Source organism: Seriola aureovittata, chromosome 19 (genome assembly GCF_021018895.1).
Source record: "Seriola aureovittata isolate HTS-2021-v1 ecotype China chromosome 19, ASM2101889v1, whole genome shotgun sequence".
In the NCBI taxonomy this organism is placed as follows: Eukaryota; Metazoa; Chordata; class Actinopteri; order Carangiformes; family Carangidae; genus Seriola; species Seriola aureovittata.
This window is the reverse complement of record NC_079382.1, coordinates 15,437,103-15,460,224: the sequence shown is the minus strand read 5'-3', so window position 1 is coordinate 15,460,224 and position 23,122 is coordinate 15,437,103. Positions and strand designations below refer to the sequence as shown.

Sequence of the window (23,122 nt, the reverse complement as noted above, 5' to 3'; positions counted from 1 at the left end):
ATTTACAAGCTACCAGATCAGAATAACCATTCACATCAGTCTCCTGGTTGTAATTGAAGTTGGAGGATTTTCCGCAGCGACGTTATCTTCCACAGAAGTGTCACCAACATGGTTGCAAAGCAATCATTGATAAAGTTAAATAATAAGAAATGATAATAATTTAAAAGGAGTTTTACAGCTTTACGAATTGCATCTGGTACCACTTGTTAATTAAACACTCAGTATACATAACAGAGCTAAAGTAGCCAGCAGTGGGGGGTGATGCGTTGAACACATTGAATTTCTAAGATTTCTAAGCCAAAATAAATTTTAATTTCAGTTCAACTTTAAATCACCACAACCTCTGTGGCATCAAAGACTGAGAAATCTCCGTAAGAGGAAAATTGCTGACAAGTTTGTATTTATCCGTTTCTAAACAGGATCATTCCCCACTCCAGAAGGACACAAGGAGGCTGTTTCCCGGCAGATGACCCTTGACCCTGTGTGGCTGTGCATCATCCAGTTGTTTGCTTTTGTCTCCGGCTACATTTGGTACAGCGTCCTCCAGTACCTCTACTACTGTTTATTTTGAGTGCACTGATGAGGCGAGAGTCTTAATCGGACCACTGGAAAAGCCTCAGGATCGGTTGGTGTGTGGCCCAGCGTCATACATGCCCCCCCCCCCTACGATGGATGAATGTACATTTGCAACAGTGGAGAGACTTAACCGGAAACAGTAAACATATGAAGACAAGTACACAGACACACAGATTACAGAAGCCCATACGATATGAGACTGTTCACAGGCATAGTTAACTTAACACACAGCCCTAACACCACACACTCGCTCCAACGGCCTAGCAGAATAATCTCTCGCACTCGTCACGACTCACATTTTGATGTTTACACGTCCTCATACACGTAGACGCTCACACGTACATAACTTTTTATTCAAAGTTAACGAAAATGAGGCTCAGGACTCCTCCAGAACACGTTCTGGACCGGACTCTCTCTCTCTCTTCCCCTCCCAGGCTTTAGCCGTAGTAGTTTTACAGAGTATAAAGTATGTATGGACGCGTGTGTGAGTGAATCTATGTGACTAGAAGCATAATGTCTGCCCTTATTTTTCCTCCTGGCGAGAGCTGACGAAGCCCACTGGACCTCTCTTTCAGCCCGCCGACTAGCCGGTTGGCCACACCTTCCAGAGCGAGCGACTGTATGAACGTCGAGGCTGCACAGCTGGCTGCTCCTCTGGCATTCATTGCACTAAGGATCCATACTGCCCTAACTGCTCCCTGCCCCAGGAAATGCTCCTGAATGGTAGCTGTCAGTGTTTTAATTTCTTTTGTTTTCTTCCCCTTAACCTGCATATCTCCACAACTACAGCCATCGTTATTTGTAGTCTTTTTTTTTTTTTTTTTCTTTTTGTTTTTTTTTTTTTTTTTTTTTTGTCGTCGTCGTTGTTGTTATTGTTAATGTTGTTGTCATCGGAACTTTTTTCCTGTGTCCGCCTGTCTGTTGAGGCAGTATTCTGAGCTCACTGAAAAAGGGGGATCATGTTTACACTGGCAGCCCTGCTGAAAGCCTAAAAGGACGGTGGCTATGATGCGGTGCTTGATCAAGGATCTTTTTCTGTTTCAAACGTGAAGGAAGGAAGAGGAGACGGTGCCGAAACACAAATTCAAAAAAGGATTAAAAAAACAACAAACAAAAAAAAGTCTGGTGGCACCCAGGGCAAGAGTTGATCACCTATGAAGTAATTCTCTCTATGTGGATTCTCCTTTTCACCCTCTGCTCTCCAACATGCATACACACACACTTACACAGACAAATAACACATGCGCACACACGGCCATGTGCAGCTACACAGCAGAGTAGACGTCTGTCTCGAGGATCATCTCAGCAAGCCAGACTGAGAAGGCACAGACTCTTATTCCCCCATTGGACTATATAGTTTTACAAATATTTAAGCCATATGCTTAGTGTCGTCGGGGTGGGAAAAAGACATGGAAAAAAAATATGATTTTTATAGAAAGCTACCCTAATGTTCAGCATTCTAAAATAGAGATTTTGGCTTACAGAACTATAGGTGTCATTACTGTAAATTTACAGCATAACCTGCCTAAGTGAGTGTGTGTGGTTGTTGTCCCCCCCCATTTTTGATATATATGATTCATGTCGTGTTGCTCTGTGGCGTCAGAGTGTGGCGGCAATTTCACCACAAGTGGTCAAATTTTATTTCATTTTAAATTACATGAACTTTTGTCCTCATGTCATGGTATGTTTAAATCTTGTACATAAAGCAGAGGAAGAGTTTTCATTGTTGGAAATGGAATAACTGCAGCGTTTCTCTCTCTTTTGGTCCGTGATAATTTCAGAGAATTTTAGTTTAAATTATCATGAATGTTTAAAAAAAAAAAAAAAAAAAAAAAAAAAAAAAAAAAGGAAGAAGAAGAGAGCAAGGATTTTCCCTTCACTTCTCAGTGTTAAACCTGTATTTTTCTTTTCTTTGAACTCCTGAGCAGGAAGTTGTTGTGTGCTTCAAGACACTAGAGCTACTGTATGTCTGTGTCCCGGCTGACACACTATTTGCACAGCAAAACATGGGCCCAGTTTCAGACTTGTACAATTGTACATGTTAAATCATCGGGAATTAGTGGAAAAACTGCGACTATCAAGCCTTACCTGATGTCCTGGTAGACCACAATCCCAAATAATGCTGTTTCCTCACAATCCCTCTTGACAAACATTTGGTTTGTTTGTTATAAAGATGGTTCCAAGGAGTCGAGCTAAAACTGGGCCAGTGAGGAAGGGATCACTCTTCACTTAGAAGGGAAACTCTGGCAGGGCCCTGCAATGATGCAGCTGTTCTCTCTCGAATGTACTTGTGTTGTGGTTTTGAGGTCAATTATATGTAATTTGCTTAGCCTGCTTTAAATAGGAAAATTATAGAGGAGCAGCAGTTATCATTGTTAAGAACTAATGCATAAAAGGTGCTTAGTAGTTACTGCCCTCCCTATGCGCCACTGTTGGTAGAAACTGTGTGTGAAACTTTTTAAAAAAGGGCTACCTGATTGGGTAGGTGAATACATTTTAAATCAGGCTGTAAATGTGTTTCATCCAGCGGCCCTTTCAGATTCCCCTCCATCGTGAGAGTGACTTGAAATGAACCTTCATCTTTTTTTTTTCTTTTTTTTCTTTTTTTTTTTGCCTTTTAATTTTTTTCTTTTCTTTTCTTTTTTAATTTTTATTTGACCATGTTTCCAAAGAAGGCAGGGAAATAATGTTTTCCTAGATGTGGTTTTAGGAAATAAACAAAATAGGGATTTAAACAAATTATACTAGAACTGTCTGTAATTTTCCATTTTGTACTTCTCCTTTAATTCCTAGCTACACAGCCATTTTACAACACAAAAAACTTGTGCTGGAATAAAACATCATAAAGATCCTAACCCGTGTACGGCTTCTCTTTAATATATTTATGAACTCTATAAAGCAAATACTGTTGCCTCACAGGAAATGGTAAAGCATAATGATACAGGACATTCACATAGTCGCAAGATAATCTTAGGGTGTTTTTTCACTTTAATCATTTTTATAAATAATTTTTCTTTTTCCATGTTTGTTTTTTTTTGTTTATTGAAAATGGTCAAAGAGGAAGAAAATTGAAAAGGATTGAGACATTTGCACAAAATTAACCTTTGGTAAAAAGCTAATGCTAGTAGCCTACGACATTCAGTTGAAACGTATATATATGAGGGAAAATAACTATAGGTATACGTGTACATTCATGTATTACATTTATGTATCAAAGAATTGGTTGGGTCTTTGTTAAACATATTTTGGTCACAACCAGTAAACTTACCAAACTGGTGATAAAGGGTATTCAAGTATTCATTGATTTGTATTTAAGGGATCACAAGTCAAAATGGTTGTGATGATGGATATGGACGAGAGCTTGGGTTAATATCTCTGTACAGTTTGTCATTTATGAAAATGGTAGATTCAGATGATTTAATTAGACAAAACACTGTATATTTATTAATAAGTAAGACTGTTAAGTGTTGCGGAAATTTAAATTGAAAGTCCTCGATTCCCAGTGGTTTTAAGTTGCTCTCCTCTGGGGGGGTGTTCTCTCTTGTCTGCAAATGTAAATGTCAACTTATCCATTTTCTGTGCACTGAGAAACAAGCTGAGGACAGTCTCCAGGTAACTGAAGCCTGTGTTTGCTCAGTTCTGTGCCCGTTGTTTAACTGTGGTGTCAGTCACTGGTTTATGTTATGAGTTGTGATTTCAGTTGTGACGTCAGGTCTCTGACAGTGACCTGATGTTGGTGTGAACTCTCAGCCGAAGACTGGAGACATCTTACCTTAGCAGGGAGTAATGGCTGCATCCGTCACAGAGAGACTGAGACCTGTTGTACCTCTGCTCAGGTGTGTATGGAGTACAGCCGAATGCAGAGAGGTTGGGGTAAGGGGAGACACTAAGGGGAAACTAAGTAGGAGTGGATAATATTCAGATCCTTCACTTCAGTAAAAGTAATAATACCTCAATGTTAAAGTACTCCGTTACAAGTAAACATGTCTCCTTTCATAGTGTTAGTGTTCATAGTAATGAGCAGCATTTTTGTTTTAGTTTGAGATGATTTAAACAACTTGATAAAGTTTGGGCTGTTTCTGCAAAACCTAAATCTTATAAATATATTTCTGTCAAAAAATTGAGTCCTAAAACCCCCTATTAGCAGTGCAGTAAGAACATTTCAATCTGTTTTTAATTTAATCCAACTTGTTTTAACAATATTCTAAAAAAAAAAAGAGTACCATAAAGACAAGTACCATAAAATGATGATGTACTACAACTGTCTGTACTTAAAGGAATAGTTTGAGATTTTAGGAAATACAGTTATTCACTTTCTTTCCAAGAGTTAAGTGCATGCTAAATATGAAGCTACAGCCAGTAGCTGGTTAGCTTAGCTTAGCATAAAGACTGAAAACATGAGGAAACAGGTAGTCTCTCTTGCCCGAAGGTGACGAAATCTGCCTGCAAGGACCATTAAATTTCACTGATTAACATTATATCCTGTTTGTTTAATCCTTACAAAACCCAGAGTGTAGAAACTACGAGCTACAGTTTTACAGGCTACATGCCAAACCATTTTTTGGCTAGGAGCACTGCTCTCCTTGAGTCTCTGCTGATGTATTTTAGTCAATAACAAGTCTTGAGAATGTCACTTTGGCCTGTAGATAGTATGGATTAAACAAACAAGATATAATGTACTAATTAGTGAGCTTTAGAGGTGCTTTGTTTCTCTTTTTACTTTTGGCCAGAGCCAGGCTAGCCGTTTCCCTCTGCTTCCAATCTTTATGCTAAGCTATGCTAACTGACTGCCAGCTTTATATTTAAATTTTATATATATATATATTTTTTATATTTATTTTTCTGTTCAAGAAAGAGAGTGAAGCTATTTCCAACAATATACAAGTACAGTACCTGAATTAATGTATTTTGTTATATTGACCAGTTGATTTATGACCAGTACAATGTGACTATGACTATCAATATGGGGGGGTATTGTGTGCCCTAAAATTGTTTGATTCACAGGATAAATGAACACAAAGGCCAGTCGGAGTGCCATCAACTACATTTCTATGGCAGCTGGAGTGATATGTGGAGGCTCGGGTCTGCAGGAAAGCCGCAAGCTTCAGGCAGCCAATGGGAATTAAGGGTGAAAACAGCAGGAAGTGAGCTGGAAAATGGGATTAAATATGCAAGAAGCGTCGCCAACATACCAAAGGGCTAACAGTCAGGAGAACACAGGGTGATCTGTTGCTCAGCGCGGTGTCCAGATGGAGAAGGTGTAGCATCACCCTGCATGGAGAATCCTACTCTTCAGTACAAGCCCAAAACCTCTTTCCAAGGTCACTCACATTACACAGACAAATTAGGCTCCAGAGGAACTTCTGTGTCCTCTGCAGAATGCACCAGTGTTCCTCCTGTGACACCTGCAATGAACTATTTCACAGGCACTGCTCCCCAAGGACCTCACTGTCACGCTTTGATGCCTGCTCCCTTGTGAATACGTAGTGACGGTGGCGTCCCTTGAGTCAGCAAGCACTAAACCATCCAGCTGTGCAGAGGAGGTCCGGGCTGAATGTCACTGCAGCAGCCGCCAGCATCACAGAGTCTCCCTGGCCATTCCTGCTTTCACAAGAGAGCGTGATGGGTGTGACTGCGGGTTGAACCCTCAGAGTTGTTAAGATGGCATGCAAATATCTTGTCAACACATCAGGAGTGCAACAGTGAAAAAAAATTAACAGATTCACTCAAATCTGCTCACTCTCCATGGTGCTGATAAAAATTTGTCCTTACAGAAACAATGTCCCAGTTTCTGATGATAAACTGCAACACACACACGTGCCAGACTGTTTGTTGGCTACGAGTTTCTGCTCCCGGCCAAGATAAAGCCTGGCACAAAATTCCCTGCAAAATGACAAATTGTCAGTCTTACGCTTTAGTTTTGTACAGTTTGAATAATAATATCATAATAGTGTTCATTGGTGAGCTTTAAAGGTGCTGGTAGGTGGATTTTATTACCTGCAGATAAGCCAAGCTAGCTGTTTCACCTGTCTCCAGTCTTTATGCTAAGCTAAGCTAACTGGCTGCTGACTGCAGTCTCATATTTGCCATACAGATATGAGAGCAGTATCAGTCCCCCCATCTAACACTTATTAATGTTGTCAAAGAAGAGAAATCACCCAGCAGGTGTGTGTGATTCAATCATGTCACCTTTATGTGTGTTATTTTTCTCTTTGACTAAAACTACACCCAAAAAAAGGGGGAGTCAGGGGGTGACATGAGAACCATAAGCCTCCTGTCACCCCCATTACAGGACCACAGTCACCCCAGGAGAGGTCAGGAGGTTATTACGGGATGTAGCTGTCTGTCCTCCCTGCCGCTCCCTCTCAACTCCTGGCCTTTAACAGGGGCGGCTGACGTCACGAGTGGCCTCAGGCACCCGACTGTCTCTGTTGTTTTTAGCTGTCAGTTTTCCGCTCGGCCCCCCCAGACTGTTCCTGGCTGATGTCCAAACTCCTCCAGCTCTTTGTAGGAGTGACCTTTGCAGAGGCAGACTGACAGACCGACTCGGGCGCTCACTCTCTTGGTGGTGTGAGTGGTGTCAGTGTGTGGTACTGGCAGCAGAGAGCAGAGCGGGCTGAGGGGATCATTTGAACACAACTGTTACTGTGGCTGCCCCGCTGACACCACCGTTTACTGACAAAAATCCCAGAGACTGCATTTATCTACGGCAGGAGTCACACATCAGAGTTTACTTGTAATGAGGAAAAATTATTTTTTATCTGTCACATGTAGGATTTTCTCAAGTCATGCTTTGATTATGCACGCTTGAACTTCTTTGCTCTTTGTAGAAGTGTCAGGGAATCATAAATGTGTTGAAAATGCAATGCATGACATTACTACAGCTAATAACCAGATCCAAGAAGTTTCATCTCAGTATGTTTCAGCTGTAAGATCCTTGTGTAGAAATCAAATGCAGCACAGACTAAGAATGAATGTGAAACCATAATAAGGTAATTCCCTCAGAGATTATCTTAGTATAGTTAAGAAAGGAAAAGTTGTTTCTGCAGAAAGTCAATATCTGGGTATTTACAAAACTTTAACCGTTTTTAAATATTTTTAAGCATCTAGAAAAGTGCAGTATAAATAATGTGTATTCTTATTTTTTTATTATTTTTTGAGTATCGGCTGCAACTAACAATCCATTTTCTAATCAATTAATCTGTCAATTATTTTTTCAATTAATGGTTTATATTGTAAATTAGTGAAAAACTAAGTAATGTCTTCATTTTTTTTCATTTCAACAGTCCATAACCCAAAGATTTTCATCTGCAGTGATATAAATGGAGAACATCAGCAAATCTTCACATTTTAGAAGCTAAAACCAAGAAATATTTATTTGTTTTTTTCTTTGATAAACGCCTTGAAAATGATTATCAAATTCTCTGTTATTAATTTTCTTTCAATTGACTAAGCGATTAAGCGACTAATCAACTGCGAGACTATACCAACATCAGTAAACCATACGAGCATTGATGACATATGTTATACCCAGAAATAGGAGCAGAGTGAGAGGTTGCTGTGTGTCGCTGCTCTCAGATGGCCACTCTTCAGGTGGTCCTGCTGGTCAAATCAAATGGCCAGTGACAATAAGATACCCATCAGCCTTCCCTGTGTCTTACATATGCAGCCATGGAAACTGCTCTGATGACGGCCTGTGACCTTTTCATGTATTCGGGAATAACTGGGGATTACACGGTGAGGAGAACAAAGCCCTGAGGATCATGTCAGTCAGCATCACAGACAGAAAACAATAAGAAAAATGCTGTACAGCTTTCAGATGCGTGGTATTTTAGACTTCTGCTTCAGGTCTTTTTGCTGTTTTCAACAGAACTGAAGTATCTGCTACTTTTTGTTTGTGAGGACATGGGCAGTCTGTTCATTTAGAAGATTTAAGAAGATACACAAAACTTTTCGTTTTTAATTTATTCTCACAAGTTACTTGGTCCTTGGATATTTTTGGAGAGCTATTTTTACCATTGCTTAATTAATTTTCTAGACAGCTATTCTTACTGTTCCTTGAGTAAAATGTAAGTCCCAGTGCTTTGGCTACAAGAAACACTTCCTTGCCCTTTCCACCTCTGTACATGACTCAGCCACTTAAATTGCTTCTGAGCATCAAAGGAGAAGGAAGATTTGTTTAAAGAGCTGGATCCCATGTGAGAGTGTATCACATTTAATCTACTATATTTTCAGAATTTTTATTTTAAATAGAACAAAAGACTTTTCTGAGTACTCTTTCATCTGAGCAGCGTCAAATAATAAAATTGTCAGAGGCAAAGTTAAATAGTTTTGTGTTTGTTGGGATCCCCTTTTCTTGCTACCATGGTAACAACTACTCTTCCTGACGTCCATATTAAGATAGTATACTGTATACTCTATTTGCAGTAAATAATAGTTATAATAAAAACATATAAAAATTTGAATATTGAACTGTGGTGAAACAAAGGGTGCTTTTAAATTCTATTTAAATTCTATTTCTCATATTTCTCATATACAAATAAAATAAAATGTTGATAGAATAATAAATACATGCTGTGTTTGCCATTGTTCTGGAGACAGACAGAACTAAACCTCATTCGTCTTATCAACATCATAAATTTTTGATTAGCTTTCCAAATACTGCCACAGATTACTTTCCAGTGAGACCTTGAGAAATCTATTGAAGATAAATGGGAAAATCCCCACATAATCATTTTTTTCCTTTTAATCAAACTATCTTCAAAATCTTTTTTCAATTTTGCTAAATAATTGAATTATCCTAACCCTATTTCCAGGAACATGATTGCTACAGTCACTGGTGTAGTATAAGAATCTGTGCCCTGTACATTTGCTGACTCAGTGCCCCCCTTTCCCTTTTAATGCATCTATTATGATAACTGTACGAATAATAACAATCTGCAACGGTAATTAAGGCTACTAGTAATGAGTAGAGTTTATGACTTATCTTCTGTGCAATCTGTAATCTCAACCTATTTCAGAGCTCTTTTCTCAACATACTAGAATGAATGTGTGAAGCTTCACAATGAAGAACAGTACAGAGCGCCACAGTTTTCAGGTTTTCATTTAACCATGTGTCTAAGGTGGAAAGTCATTTTAATCTTGCCACTACACTGAGGAAGGATTACTTTTTTTTCATAATAAAACACACCTGGATAATAGGCTACAGAATTAGAGTCCAACAGGTGATCCCAAATTCATTCTGCAGCATGACAACAACCCCCAGATGGTCTGACCCCCACAAAGCCCCGATCTCAACATCATGGAGTCAGTGGCATTATATTAAGAGACAGAAGACACAGAGAGACAGCCTGTGCGCAAGTGTGCCAAGGTGGTGTTTGAAAAACAAAGGGTGGTCACACCAAATATTGAATTGGGTTTTTACTGTTTACAGCTCTTAGTGTTAATTGGTGAATAAAAACAATTTGTGGTATTATTTTGAAAGTATCCTCATTTTACTTTAGGTGCTTAAATATTTAGTACACGCCAAACTTTTCCAAACAGAGTGGCTCTGAGTTGAGTTGAGTGTGTTTTTGGCGCCACCCTGTGGACGGTTGAATACATGTCATCAGCCCGCTTTACTCTCGCGGTTTTTCAGGCGCTTAGCAACCTCGCAACTTGCATTTTCGCCTTGACCAATCAGGAGTCACCGTGTGAGGAGCGAAGGCCAATCACAATCGTGGATTTGGGCACTAATTTAAACTGAGAGGACTAGCGTCTTGTTTTGTTTCCTGCAACACACACGAGTGGACGAGGAAAGACACCTAAAAAAAAACAAAACAAACATTTTGTCTTTAAAAAAATTTAAAGGCGTCCAGCAGGAGAAAACTGAGAGACTAATTTGGAAGTCGCGGGTTTAAGTTCATGCTGAAGTCGAGTCTGTCCTAACGTTAACAGGTTTAGTTGCTGGGTTAACGTGAAGTCAGTTAACTGAACGTTGGATTCGGTTTTAACGAACATGCCGTCCCGTGTTGAGGACTACGAGGTGTTGTACACTATAGGCGCAGGTTCCTATGGAAGATGCCAGAAAATAAAACGGAAATCTGACGGGAAAGTGAGTAAACTTTACACGTCTGTCTGCACAAAAATCACATTGCTTACCTATAGTTAAGCATAACCTCGGTGTACATAAATTTACTTGATTTAAACGCTGGACCGTCGACCGTGAATTTCGGGTTTTGTTGTTGATGATGAGATAGCGAACTAGTTGCTATTATGTTAGGAAGTTTTGTCTTTGCAATCAAGAAAATGTTACACGAACAAGTTTCTGTCCAGTAACACAAAGATAACTGGCGGAGGATAACTAGGAGGGTGTTCATCACTTTATTTTAGCACCTAATAGCCTTTCTTTATTAATGATGGTTTGTAAAATGTCATACACATGGATATGCTGGGAGCTATTTGAAGAGACTACTAATTTACTAATTTCAGATAACACACCTTTCTCAAGGCAGCCATTTTGACTTGTCTCAGGTAAAGCACAGGTGTCACTCTTTCATTGTTGTGTGTGTGTGTATATATATATATATATATATATATATATATATATATATATATATATATAGATAGATAGATAGATAGATAGATAGATAGAGAGAGAGAGATTTTTGAAGCAGTTTGGGAGATTTTATGTCCTTTTTATTAGGAAACTCATAGTGGAAAAAAATAAATAAATAAACGGTTGAAATCAAATTGCACAGCTTTTTTCCAGAGCTTTCAATTGCATTTCACAGTCTTTTGATTTCTTGTTACCTCAGTCTCTGTTCAAGGATTTGTCTCTGGCATCTGAATTGCCACCTGGATTTTTCTCCAGCTATTCACTGACTCCTGGTTGATGGCTTTAACCCCTTCCCAGTCATGACTTCTTTGATTATCATCTGTGTGCTGTAACTGTTTAATTAACCCTCTTCTTGTATTGTAGATCCTAGTGTGGAAGGAGCTGGACTATGGCACCATGGCGGAGAATGAAAAGCAGATGCTGGTGTCAGAGGTGAACCTCCTGAGGGAGCTCAAGCACCCAAACATAGTGAGGTACTACGACCGGATCATAGACCGTACCAACACCATGCTGTATATTGTCATGGAGTACTGCGAGGGTGGGGACCTGTCCAGCCTAATCAGTCGCTGCATCAAAGAAAGGTGAAACTTAGTGTTGAAAATGTAAAATTCATGAATTATGTGTCCCTCCACTTCATATCTGTGCTTCCTGACAGTATCTGCAGTATTGAATGTTATATTTGTTTGTTTGTGTTCACCATTACAGGCGTTATTTAGAGGAGCAGTTCATCCTGCGAGTCATGGCACAGCTCACGTTAGCCCTGAAGGAGTGCCACAGACGCAGCGATGGTCGGGCCACGGTTCTTCATCGAGACCTGAAACCAGCCAACATCTTCCTCGACATCAGACAGAACGTTAAGCTCGGTGACTTTGGCCTAGCGAGAATCTTAAATCATGACACCAGTTTCGCAAAGACGTTTGTAGGGACACCTTACTATATGTCTCCAGTGAGTTGAATTCTGGTTTATCTGAGGTGTTTTCTTATCAAAATACACATTTGTTTGTTTGCTTGTTTGCTTGCTGTTTGTTTGCTTGCTTGCGCATATATGGTGCATTTAAGCAGACCTCCTAACTGTAGCCTAATTACCCACAATATGTCAACATTTTCTCTTAAAGGAACAAATAAACCGGATGTCATACAACGAGAAGTCAGATATTTGGTCACTGGGATGTTTGCTGTATGAACTCTGTGCATTATCGTAAGTTTTCCAACTCCTCTGCTTCAGTTTTTTTTCCCAGCATGTGGTTTGTTGACAGCAAATTAGACATTTTGCCTGAATTTCTCCTGTTTAGCCCTCCATTTACTGCTTACAACCAGAAACAGCTGGCAGAGAGGATCAGAGAGGGAAAGTTCAGAAGAATCCCATACCGATACTCTGAGGAACTGAATAGCTTACTCGGCAAAATGCTCAACCTAAAGGTTAGAAATGAATTATTCACCAATCCTGTAATATTGTTTAAGATAGTCATTCACTTTGCCAAACAGTATACTCAGTTTGTTTGTTTTTTTCTGGTATAGTTGGGGTACAATAATGGGTCCTCTCTGTTGCTAGGACTATCTGAGGCCCTCTGTGGAGTCTATTCTCCAGAGCAGCCTGTTGGCTGACGCGGTTGCTGAGGAGCAGAGGAGGGCAGAGGTGCGGCTGCAAAGGAAGTCGGCCGACTCTGACTGTCCCCTACACAAGCCGGCTGAAGCAGCCCCCACCTCTGCTGCAGAGCTCAGACTCAGGGAACAGGCACTGAGGGACAGAGAGAAGGCGCTGAAGGAGCGTGAAGAGAGACTGGAGCGTAAGACTTTGATCCTCAGTCCCATTTTTACCACACAGACCTTGATTCAATGTCCAGTCAGGGTTTAATTGTACTGCGGCCTGGCCACAGAGACGGTATGACCTGCAGTTGCACTCACTCTGTTGCATTTAACAGCATGCATTACAAATGTGTGGATTCTGAAAAAATGTAAAAATCACTCTATACCAGGTCTTTGATATCTGTGTAAAGAAGCACTAGGTGGATCTTTAAGTACCATTGTATCACTCTTACGTGTGTCCTCCTCAGGACAAAGTCCTTTCTTTACAAGCATTTTATAGGCATTATTGAAATTTTTTTTTATTTTAAAGATGTGGTTTGATTCAGCCCACTTAAGATTAGTAGTAGTAGTAGTAGTAATAGTACTGATGCAGTGTGTTTGTAATAAACTAAAGAGAGCACTGTGTGTCCTACTAAGAGGGTGACAGTGTAGTAGAAGAACGTTGCGTGACTGGAACAGGTTTGAACATGTTGCTGTTGCAACAGAAGTGTTGGAACCAGACATTAACCTACTTCTAGTAACCTCCACACCCAAAGCCCCTGGCCGCAAATGACTGCATACAGTATGTCTAAAAGATGTTCAAGTAAAACATTGTAAGTCACACATGACAAATTCCAAAAATAATGTTTTTCTTTTGTTGTCTTTTCATGGCAGAAAGAGAGCAGGAGCTCTGTGTTCGTGAGGGATTGTCAAATGAGAAGCTTGCAAGGTAAAACTTTAGTTTTTTCCTTCTTATATTTTCAAAGAAGGCTAGAGATGGTCAGTGAAACAATCCCGATTACACATTTTTGCTCTTTTTGTCGGTCTGTCACCCTGATTGTACCTGACCTGGTACATTTTGTTCACTCTTACCTATTGTTTCAGGGCAGAGAGTTTACTGAAGAATTGCAACCGTCTACAGCAGCAGAGGGACCTGGCACCATTCCATGGCAAAGACATAGGTATGGGAATCAGACGACAACCTCTGGACTTAATGACACAAGACAAGAACTGAGTTTTTATGTGTTTGTCCTTCTGTTTGGATTGCGGATGACTAAAATCAAGTTTATTTATCACCTTTTAAATCATGCAAATAAAGTTTTTATACACCAATAAAGAATGAAATTAAATCTGCATTTTAAAGTTTCTAGCTCATATCATTTGCCTGACAATCTGAAATCCAGCTGTTGTGTTGGATTGCAAAGACTGTTCTTAAGGCTGCCTGATGATATAAAGTTTATTCCAATTTTTGTTAATCAGTAACTCCTTACTGTCCTAGATGTGGAGAGCCTCTCCCCTGGCAAGAAGAAGGTCCACTTTGCTGGTGAGAGCAAAGAGAACCAGCGACCTGATAGTCGCCAGAGTGTGACGTCCCAGGAGCTGATGCTGAGGAGGCTGCAGGCGGCCAATCTGCGTGCTCAAACACTGAACGAAGTGGAAAAGGCCTGTCAGTTCAAGAGCAGACAGATCCTCGGCATCCGCTGATCGAACAGATATCATTGGTGGTCTTGAAACTAAAGACTAAGAGTCATAATAAGTGGATGTAAATGAAGACTTATTTATATGATAATTGAGTAGCTGTGACAGTAGTGAAGTCAAATGATTCAATCCAGTTTATGCTAATGCTGTTGCTTTGTAGTGTCACAAGTTTACTTAGTTTGACAGTTTGATGTGTGAATGTGTTAATTTTATTGGCAGCTGTCGTGATTGTGAATGTACTGTGTAGCCCATCTGCGCTGTATGTATATATATGTAAGTCAAGTTTTCTTTTATGACTTGTATCTGTAAGAAGTGATAATGGTGTGAAAAACAACTCCTGAGCCTGTGATAGCAATGAACATGTAAACTATGCAAATTTATTTTCCTTTACAGTACATTTTTTGTTGAAAAACTATTGATGGTAGTAATAAATTATTATGATAAAACAGCTTTATTCATCCTGAAGGAAAGTGTTGTGCCATACTGTCTGTGCACACTGTAAAATATATATTAAATACAGAGTCTTTTGCACATGCACAGTAAAATTAAATATGAAGTACAACTAGTGTTTTTTAGTTTGATATAAAATAAAGTCAAGTAGTTTTTCATTTACATTACAATTATGGCACATCGGCATATTTTAATCAAGACGGATAGTTCCCACAAGGGGTCATCAGTTTCCCATGAAGTCAGCCACTGCATTGAGAGTCTCCTGATTATAGCCAACACCGGCAATACAGAACACCTGAAAGTACTTTGTTCTTGATTAAAGGCGGATTAGAAGACATAATTAGCAAGGACATTGTTGTATTGATGTTTCGTTAATTAATGGGCATTCAGTTTAAATTAATTAAATGGAAATGACATGTTTTGAATAATAGGTTTCCACTATGACCGGTGTAGTTATTTTCTAAATGTTTTTTGTCAAAGATATAACTACGTTTGGCTTATTCCATTAAAATGATTGCGTTTCTTTTGTTCTTAACACACTTGCAGTATTGAAACATTTATCAGTGTCAACAGTAAAACAATATTTTCAACAATAAAATAATTATGAAAGGGGTTTACAATACAGAAGGCGAATAAATGCCAGTGTTTATTCACTTTCATAGGTTGAATAGCTAAACGAGTTAAAACAGATGGTTTTCTAACTGAAGTATCGATACTAAATGGATTTACAAAATCAATTCAAGATGTCATCGCGAGATTACAGTTGCAATCGGCGTGCGTAGCAACCGCTGTTGTCTGGTTTGTTTGCTCCGCTTACTGGCGAGAGTTGCAAATTCTAGCCACTCAGATCCCACCTCGTAACCTCTCCACCAATAGAAATGATCTAGGGCGTGTCCTTGCGGTGCCTTGTTCCGTGTGGAAAGTTTACCGGTTCGGGTGCAAAGTTTCAGCCGTCTGCAAACCAGAGCTCGTCGGCAAACATCTCTGGACTATGCTGGAGACGACCGCGGTGTAATTAATTGGTAACTAAAATTGTACCACGGATTAATTGCGCCTGTTGTTGTCTCCAGGTTAGACCGAGTGATGCTGCCGTCGCTGGATAACAGCAGTGAATGAAGACGCCGTTAGCACCAACCGTATTGTCTCAGGGAGCCAGCTAGCTTAACGCAAATCGTTAGCTGTGAGTCGAACCGGAGGGCTAGCTAGCTGATGTCCGGGTGATCTCGTAAGAAGACACGGTAAAACGTAATTTAACGTTAGCTCTAAACTTGACTTGACTACTGTAAGGAAGAGAAGATGGCTTGCGAGCCAAATCGAGTCCGGCTGCTCTGCATGCTGTCGCTGACTTTTGGGTTTTTCATTGTGGAGGTGGTGGTCAGCCGGATCACCTCATCTCTATCCATGCTGTCGGACTCCTTTCATATGCTGTCGGATGTCATCGCACTGGTAGTGGCGCTGGTCGCCGTGCGATTCGCCGAGAAAACCCGTGCGACCAACAAGAACACCTTCGGCTGGATCCGGGCGGAGGTAATGGGGGCTCTGGTCAACGCCGTGTTCCTCACTGCGCTGTGCTTCACCATCGTCCTAGAGGCGGTCGAGCGCTTCACCGAGCCCCATGAGATCGAGAGCCCCTTGGTGGTCGCCGGGGTCGGTGTGGCGGGGCTCCTGGTCAACCTGCTCGGGCTCTGCTTGTTCCATGGGCACGCTGGTGGAGGCCACGGACACTCCCACGGAGGTCACTCTCATGGGAATAAGAACAAGAGGGGTAAAACGGGCAAGTCTCAGAAGGCTGGGAATGGGTCTTCAGGAGAGGAGACCAACAATTTGGTGGGAAATCACAACAGCCCGGGGGATGTGAGACCGAGAAATGGTAAGTAAGCAGAGTTGGGGCATTTTTTCTGAACTGCAGTCATTGTGTCTTTTATTATGTTTGTTTGTCTTCTCTGTGTTAAATTATGTAATCTTGTCTTTAAGTGTACACTGGAGGCCATTATAAAGTGTCCAAACTCCACTAATCAAGCCTCATTGTGTCTCACAATTATTCTGACACCATGTCCCGGACTTTATCTCCATTGTTAGCAGTCCAGATTGCGTAACAGTACATACGTACATCTCCAGTGTACCCCAGGACAACCTGCCCAAGTGACTAATCCTTATCCTTATTGTTTCCCCCACAACTGTGATTTTTAGACATAGGTGTTAGCTGTCAGATATTTGTTGGTGGCCTTGGAAACGTGGCCACCTCCAGTGACATAAATGGATGAATACTCGGGTTTCAGTCTTTGTAAAGGCTGACGACAATCAGCTGGCTTGTAAATAGAGATGTAGAAGCTTCTGGCTGATTCTGCCAAGAAACAGGTTTTTGACAAGTTAAAACACGTGGATGAGTCAAATACTAAATTCTCAAAGCTCTTATGCCTTATTTTTGATGGTCACATTGTACTTGAATTTCCACAGTTACTGTACAAGTGAATTCAATGTTTATAAAGTAGTTATAGCCTGTTTGTTACACAGCCATGTTGTGGTATTTGGTTACCACAGGCATACACACAGTATGTGTACACATATACAGAAGGGACTGTATGTATACAGTTCCTTCTGTCTGTAAGTCAAAAGACCCCCGCAAACACATCCTTGGGCATGTCACTAGTCATCCTCGCTCACTGAAGGGTTAAACAGGAGAACATTTCTCCCCCACACTGTTAAGCTCTGCCATTTTCAATAAATTGAGGCTGTGCCCCCTCCCACCCCTCCACCCCATGCACTGAGCGCTATTACTGGGTCATACATCAGTGTAACCATGAAGGCGACAGCCCAAGTCGCACCATTAGCCATTGATGAATGACCCGTAGAGTCCTGGGATGGAAGAAAGCAGCCATTGCTCAGGTGCCATTCCCTCCAGCACATTGTGTATGCTACCTCGCTGCCTGCAATTACTAATTGAATTTGCTTAATGAGAATTTCTACAGAGTGTTTTTCAGCATTTAGGATCCCACATGCTGGGAGTTCTCCATGACTGTCTGGTGTGTGTCTCCTGGTTGTAGCCCTGAGCAATTATAGCACAGACTCAGTTACAAAGCTGAATTCTCTTCCACAGTGAAAGTGAAAACATTGTTAGCAAGAAAAAAAAACACACCTTATTGGAATATATGTCCTCTTTAATGGACTGTATGTAAATTGTCTGTAGTCACTGTCCTCTTGACTTGATTGGAGCAGCTCCAACACGTGTCACCTGATAACATCACAGGCTGAGTTCTGCCTCTTTTGTTTCAAGTTTCAGATGGACTTGTGCTTCGACCCCAAATGATGTAACTGAACAATTACCCACTGGCTGCTACTGAAAGCATCCTTTTGGACTCTTATTGCAAGCTGATTATTTATAGCTTTGTTTTTTGCACCATAATGAGATTATTGCTTTGTTTTACTGTAATATCTGTAGACAACATTTCTGCTTTTGTTATAGTCCCTCTGTTGTCTGTACATGTATATATTTTGAATGCTATATTAGTATCTAAACGTTAAAGTCCAGTATATTGTTTCACTCTCACCTCATGGTCCAGGAAAGTAATCTAACCTCCCTGTTTTTATCTACAGAAATCAGCTGTAAAGACAGCACAGAAGTGCAGATGAATGGCAACACCCACTATGAGGAGATGGAACATGATCACGACTCGTCATCTCAGCTCAACATGCGCGGGGTCTTCCTGCATGTGTTAGGCGATGCCCTGGGCTCTGTCATCGTGGTTGTTAATGCTATAATATTTACCTTTGTGTGGCAGCCCTGCAAAGAACCCGGGTGTGACAACCCGTGTGTCAACAGTCACGCTACAGACCACCGGCATGTCAATGAAACGGTGGTCGACCGGAACGAAGGTCCTATGCCGGCCGTGATGACTGCTGGCCCCTGCTGGGTCCTCTACTTGGATCCCACTCTGTGCATCATCATGGTGGGCATCCTGCTGTATACCACCTACCCGCTGCTCAAAGAGTCAGCCCTCATCCTGCTGCAGACCGTGCCCAAGCAGATCAACATACACCGGCTCAATGAGCGGCTACTGAGTCTGGACGGTGTTCTGGCCATCCACGAGCTGCACATCTGGCAGCTAGCCGGCAGCCGCATCATCGCCACAGCTCACATCAAATGCCATGACCCCACATCTTACATGGATGTTGCCAAACGGATCAAGGACTTCTTCCATGACGAGGGCATCCATGCTACAACTATCCAGCCAGAGTTTGTCACGTTCAACTCAGAGTCTCGAGACTCCCTCTGTGAGCTTTCTTGTCGGACTCAGTGTGCTCCCAAGCTGTGCTGCGGCTCTGCTGACAAACAGAACGCAGGCTCTGACAAGAAGGCCAGCAGTGACTGCAGGCCAGCTGCTGCTCCAGCCTTGGAAGTGATCAGTGAGACCTTGGAGCAGGCTGCAGGCGTTCAGGTGTGCCCTCGGTCAGAGGCTGAGGTTACCATCACCAGAGAGGTGGAGTCTTCTCTGTGAGATGGAGGGGAGAGGAACGGAGGAGAAGCTGGAAAACTACCACTTTGGGCAGAAATTATCATTGTCATTTGTAGGACACTGTTCTCTTTATGACCTCTAGTTGCCCTGATAAGGAAATAATTTTCCTTAGCCTTTTACTCTCTGTCATTGCTCCCGCTGAAATTTTTTCCCCCTCTTTCTCATGTTCAACCCTTTATTTCCCTCCCAGCCTCTCCTCTGCTGCTCAGCCCCTCTCTTGTCGTCTGTTGCCCTGGCAGTATGGTGGCGATGCATGTTAGGGTTCACTGACCTCATCTCCTCCAGGACTGGAGCGAGTCCTGCATGAGTGTCCCTCATTAGCACCGTGTTGTGATGCGTCATCTCGTCCCATGGTGTTTTTGTGCCAAAGCTTCTCACTGCAGGACTGAAGGGATCGGAGAGATGCCCTCTCCTCCAAAAGGACACACACAACACATGCAAGTCGAAGCACACATCACTAGGTTATTTTGTTTAGCCTATGGACCTGTTGGCAAAGAGTCTACCTTCTTGTTTTTTGCGTAGGCTTTGAGCAGATCTATTTTCTTACCCTCTGGCCCCAAATGGAAGAGTATTGTATTGCATAATAATTTAAGTATTTAAGTTATTAGAAATGATCTATTTCTCTCTGTAGATGCTGTTTGTAATATTTAGTTTGGATGATAGAAACATTTTTGCAATTTTTCTGTCTTGAAGTTTTTGACAGACCATCTATGCTGTAGTCAGTTTTACAAATGTGAAGTTTTTATAATGATTTTGTTTTTTCAGACTTTTCTCTGGCCTTGACTCAGTTTTAATTGCAGTTATTAGTTGGATACAGAAGCCGTATCAACACCTCTCTCACCTTGCCTTTTAAATACAAAACTGCTGTGGTATAGCACTGAATATAATAGACATGGTGTAACTGAACTTTTTGCAATGGCACAGTCACCTAATTAAATGTTCATTCATAAATTTGATGCCTTGCAAGCCAGAGGGTTGCGTCTGTTGTGAAGAAGTGAGCACTGTATGCCATTAGTGAAACACTATTCTCTGTGTGAATCTGTACTGGAAACTGTCTGATGATGGCTGTAGATTTCGTTTTAAAACCCTCATGAATGTGTGCGACACCTTGTCACAATCCATGCAGAGGGAGTTTTTATATTTCCAGGATCTTTTACTAAGTTTGCATGACCAAACTGAGACCAGGTGTTTGAATTTTTAGAGCTCCAGTAAGAGCTCCAGTTGCTGCTTACCAGTGTCTGCTGGTATCCTCCAACATTATTCATAACTGTGTAGGGAATGGCTCATCATATAACTCATCTGTCCTCTGCTTTGGGCAGCTGAGCAAGCTATTTTTGCTGAATTAAAGTCCATATGGTGGCCTTTGAAATAGTTCAAATTTTCCCTCGTCACCACAGATATCATTTAAAGGTGATCATCAATGCGTTTCAGATTTCCACTCCCAATTAAATGTGTATGCAATATAGAAATATGTGCTGGGAAATGTATTTTGACATGTTCTTCATTTGTAACGTTTGGTCACTTTTATTCTGTGTCTTTTAAGACTTGAGCTCAATGTGCAAATTGAAAACAAAAGTGTTTTTTTTTTATTTTAGATATGACATGTCAGCTGATGTGTTTTTGATATTATATATGTGTATATATATATATATGTATACATATATAAAATCTACAGTACCTGTCCAATGTGTCATTGTGAAATAAAAAAATATGGCTGTTTGGTACAGTTGATGAACCCAAATTTGTCCTTTGTGTTATTCCTGCTTTCTCTAAGTAGAAATTTTTCAGTTTAGTTTTGTACTTAGCAGCCAAGGAAACTTTTCCGTTTGCACTTCTCAAAACAGATGTCATTAAATGTTTTACAGGAAGAACGGCCACAAAGAGATAAAAAACAACCACAGAGAGACAAAAAATGTCATTAACAAGATGCAAAATGATCAAAAAGGGACACAAAACATTCACAAAGGGACATAAAACTGCTGCAGAAAGACGCAGAACGTCCATGCAGCTGCATTGTCTGTGGTTGTTTTGTGTCTCCTTCAGTCTGGGGAGGTGTTGCTCCTATGTAGGAGAGATGGGAGGGCTTTCATGTGCTGTTTGGAGTTAGAAATTGTATTTTTTTTTTATTGATAAGAGTTTAATAGAGTAGATTATTTGGCATTAATTTAGTACACTGAATAAACCATGTCACTATTGATAAAGTAATATTATTTATTGCCAAGAAACCAGGGCTTTAAGTCCCCCTTCTTTAAAACTACTCTCTGTCTGGCTCCCTCCATTCAAAAGTTTCTAAACTTATCAATGGAGACAAACTAAAACTGGTTTATCATGTGATTTAAGTCTTGAACGGCTTAAAACCAGCTTCTCACAGTGTCAATCCAGACTTTGTTCTGTTGTTGACTTTTGCCTATTAAATCCACTTTAGCCATAGAAATGTGAAGGAGATTAAGGAGGAGATTTAGTTTTGAAGACGCAGGGGTTGTGCCCAGGTCGGCATAGCTTTATTACACTCAGCCTACATTCCAGTTTCCTTTAAAAGTCCAGCTGAAATGAACATGCATGTGCTTCTCTATTACAGTGTCGCAAGAAGAAATGTATTCGTACCTGTATTTCCTTAAAGCAGTAATGAGACGAAGTGATTAACTCTATTTTGCTCCTGCTCTCTCTGGGGATTGTTCTGCCAACCACAGAGAAGTTTTTCAAGAGGTGTCAATGTAAAATCTATAAAATTAAAGAAAGTTAATATGACATCATTGAGAGAATTAAGGAAACTAGTTTACCCAGCTGGTGAAACTAGAACATTAACAACAAATGTGTTGATCTAGTCTGTAAGGCCAACAGGATACCTGCGGCTCTAGCTACAAAACCTCAGACTATCTAAACAGTAATAATGGTTAGAAGTAAATCCGACATAATAAGCGTAGGTGAATTGTGGCGTGTCATGCTGCAACTGCATAAGTCCATAATCATTTCTGCGTTTCACCACTGTCCTCTGCGGTGCGAAGGAGTGAACACTGGCTCAGGTCTGTGGCTGAGTTTCAAGTCTGGTGAGGCTGCTGACTATCAATGTGAAGCTGTCGGAGCAGCCTGAAGGGACTTATATAAGAGGCCCAGGGGCATTCCAAAGGCAACAAGCACAGGGCTCTACCCAGCATTCCTCAGTGCTGCTGGCCCACTCGTTCCCCACTGTCTGTCCCTTTTCATGTGGATAGACAGGTTCACGCATAGAGCAGCTCTCTTGTGGTGCTCTCTGTCTAAGTCAGGTGTTCTTTGCACCTTTGCAGTACATGGGTCTGTATCATCACTGCTGACATTTTAATTTAATGCAACCCAGGTTGGTTGTGACCTCAACCCTACCTCCTATGAATTATGTTTCTATACAACTACTTTGCAACGGCATGAGTGTCCTCCTCAATACACATGGTGTGTATATGCTATCAAACAGCTAAATGCCTTTTTCCTCATCCGAACTCTACACACCCTTATGTAGTTTACTGACAAGAAGAAAAGCAAATATCATCTCAAAATGTGACAAATAGACAAATAAAATGTAGAACATGAATTGCTTTAACCTTCATGACTTTTATCTACATATTTGTGTATCTGGACCATACATATGCCTATTAAACAAATGGGTACCACTTTACAATAAGACTACCCTTATAAAGGATTTATAAATGGTTTATAATAAGGTTATTAAATCGATTGTTAACACTTTATA

At 40.8% G+C, this 23,122-nt stretch overlaps 3 protein-coding genes across 3 annotated transcripts in view; all 3 read left to right on the top strand.

The window, feature by feature from the left end:
• lpgat1 (lysophosphatidylglycerol acyltransferase 1) overlaps positions 1 to 3,431 on the top strand; it is a 48,805-nt gene extending 45,374 nt beyond the window's left edge. The window contains exon 8 of the mRNA XM_056363208.1: positions 420 to 3,431. Within this exon, the coding sequence (XP_056219183.1) occupies positions 420 to 571 (152 nt within the window). The 3' untranslated portion in view covers positions 572 to 3,431. The remainder of the gene's footprint in view (positions 1 to 419) is intronic.
• Positions 3,432 to 10,367: 6,936 nt separating this feature from the next.
• Positions 10,368 to 15,421, top strand: nek2 (NIMA-related kinase 2). The gene is made up of 9 exons (XM_056405790.1): positions 10,368 to 10,669; positions 11,537 to 11,754; positions 11,879 to 12,119; positions 12,289 to 12,371; positions 12,466 to 12,592; positions 12,726 to 12,960; positions 13,634 to 13,688; positions 13,844 to 13,920; positions 14,238 to 15,421. The coding sequence occupies exons 1-9, from the start codon at positions 10,574 to 10,576 to the stop codon at positions 14,441 to 14,443; spliced, it is 1,338 nt and encodes a 445-aa protein (XP_056261765.1). The 5' UTR covers positions 10,368 to 10,573; the 3' UTR covers positions 14,444 to 15,421.
• A 415-nt stretch (positions 15,422 to 15,836) lies between these two features.
• Positions 15,837 to 21,142, top strand: slc30a1a (solute carrier family 30 member 1a). The gene is made up of 2 exons (XM_056405788.1): positions 15,837 to 16,757; positions 18,482 to 21,142. The coding sequence occupies exons 1-2, from the start codon at positions 16,184 to 16,186 to the stop codon at positions 19,381 to 19,383; spliced, it is 1,476 nt and encodes a 491-aa protein (XP_056261763.1). The 5' UTR covers positions 15,837 to 16,183; the 3' UTR covers positions 19,384 to 21,142.
• The last annotated feature ends 1,980 nt before the right edge of the window (positions 21,143 to 23,122 follow it).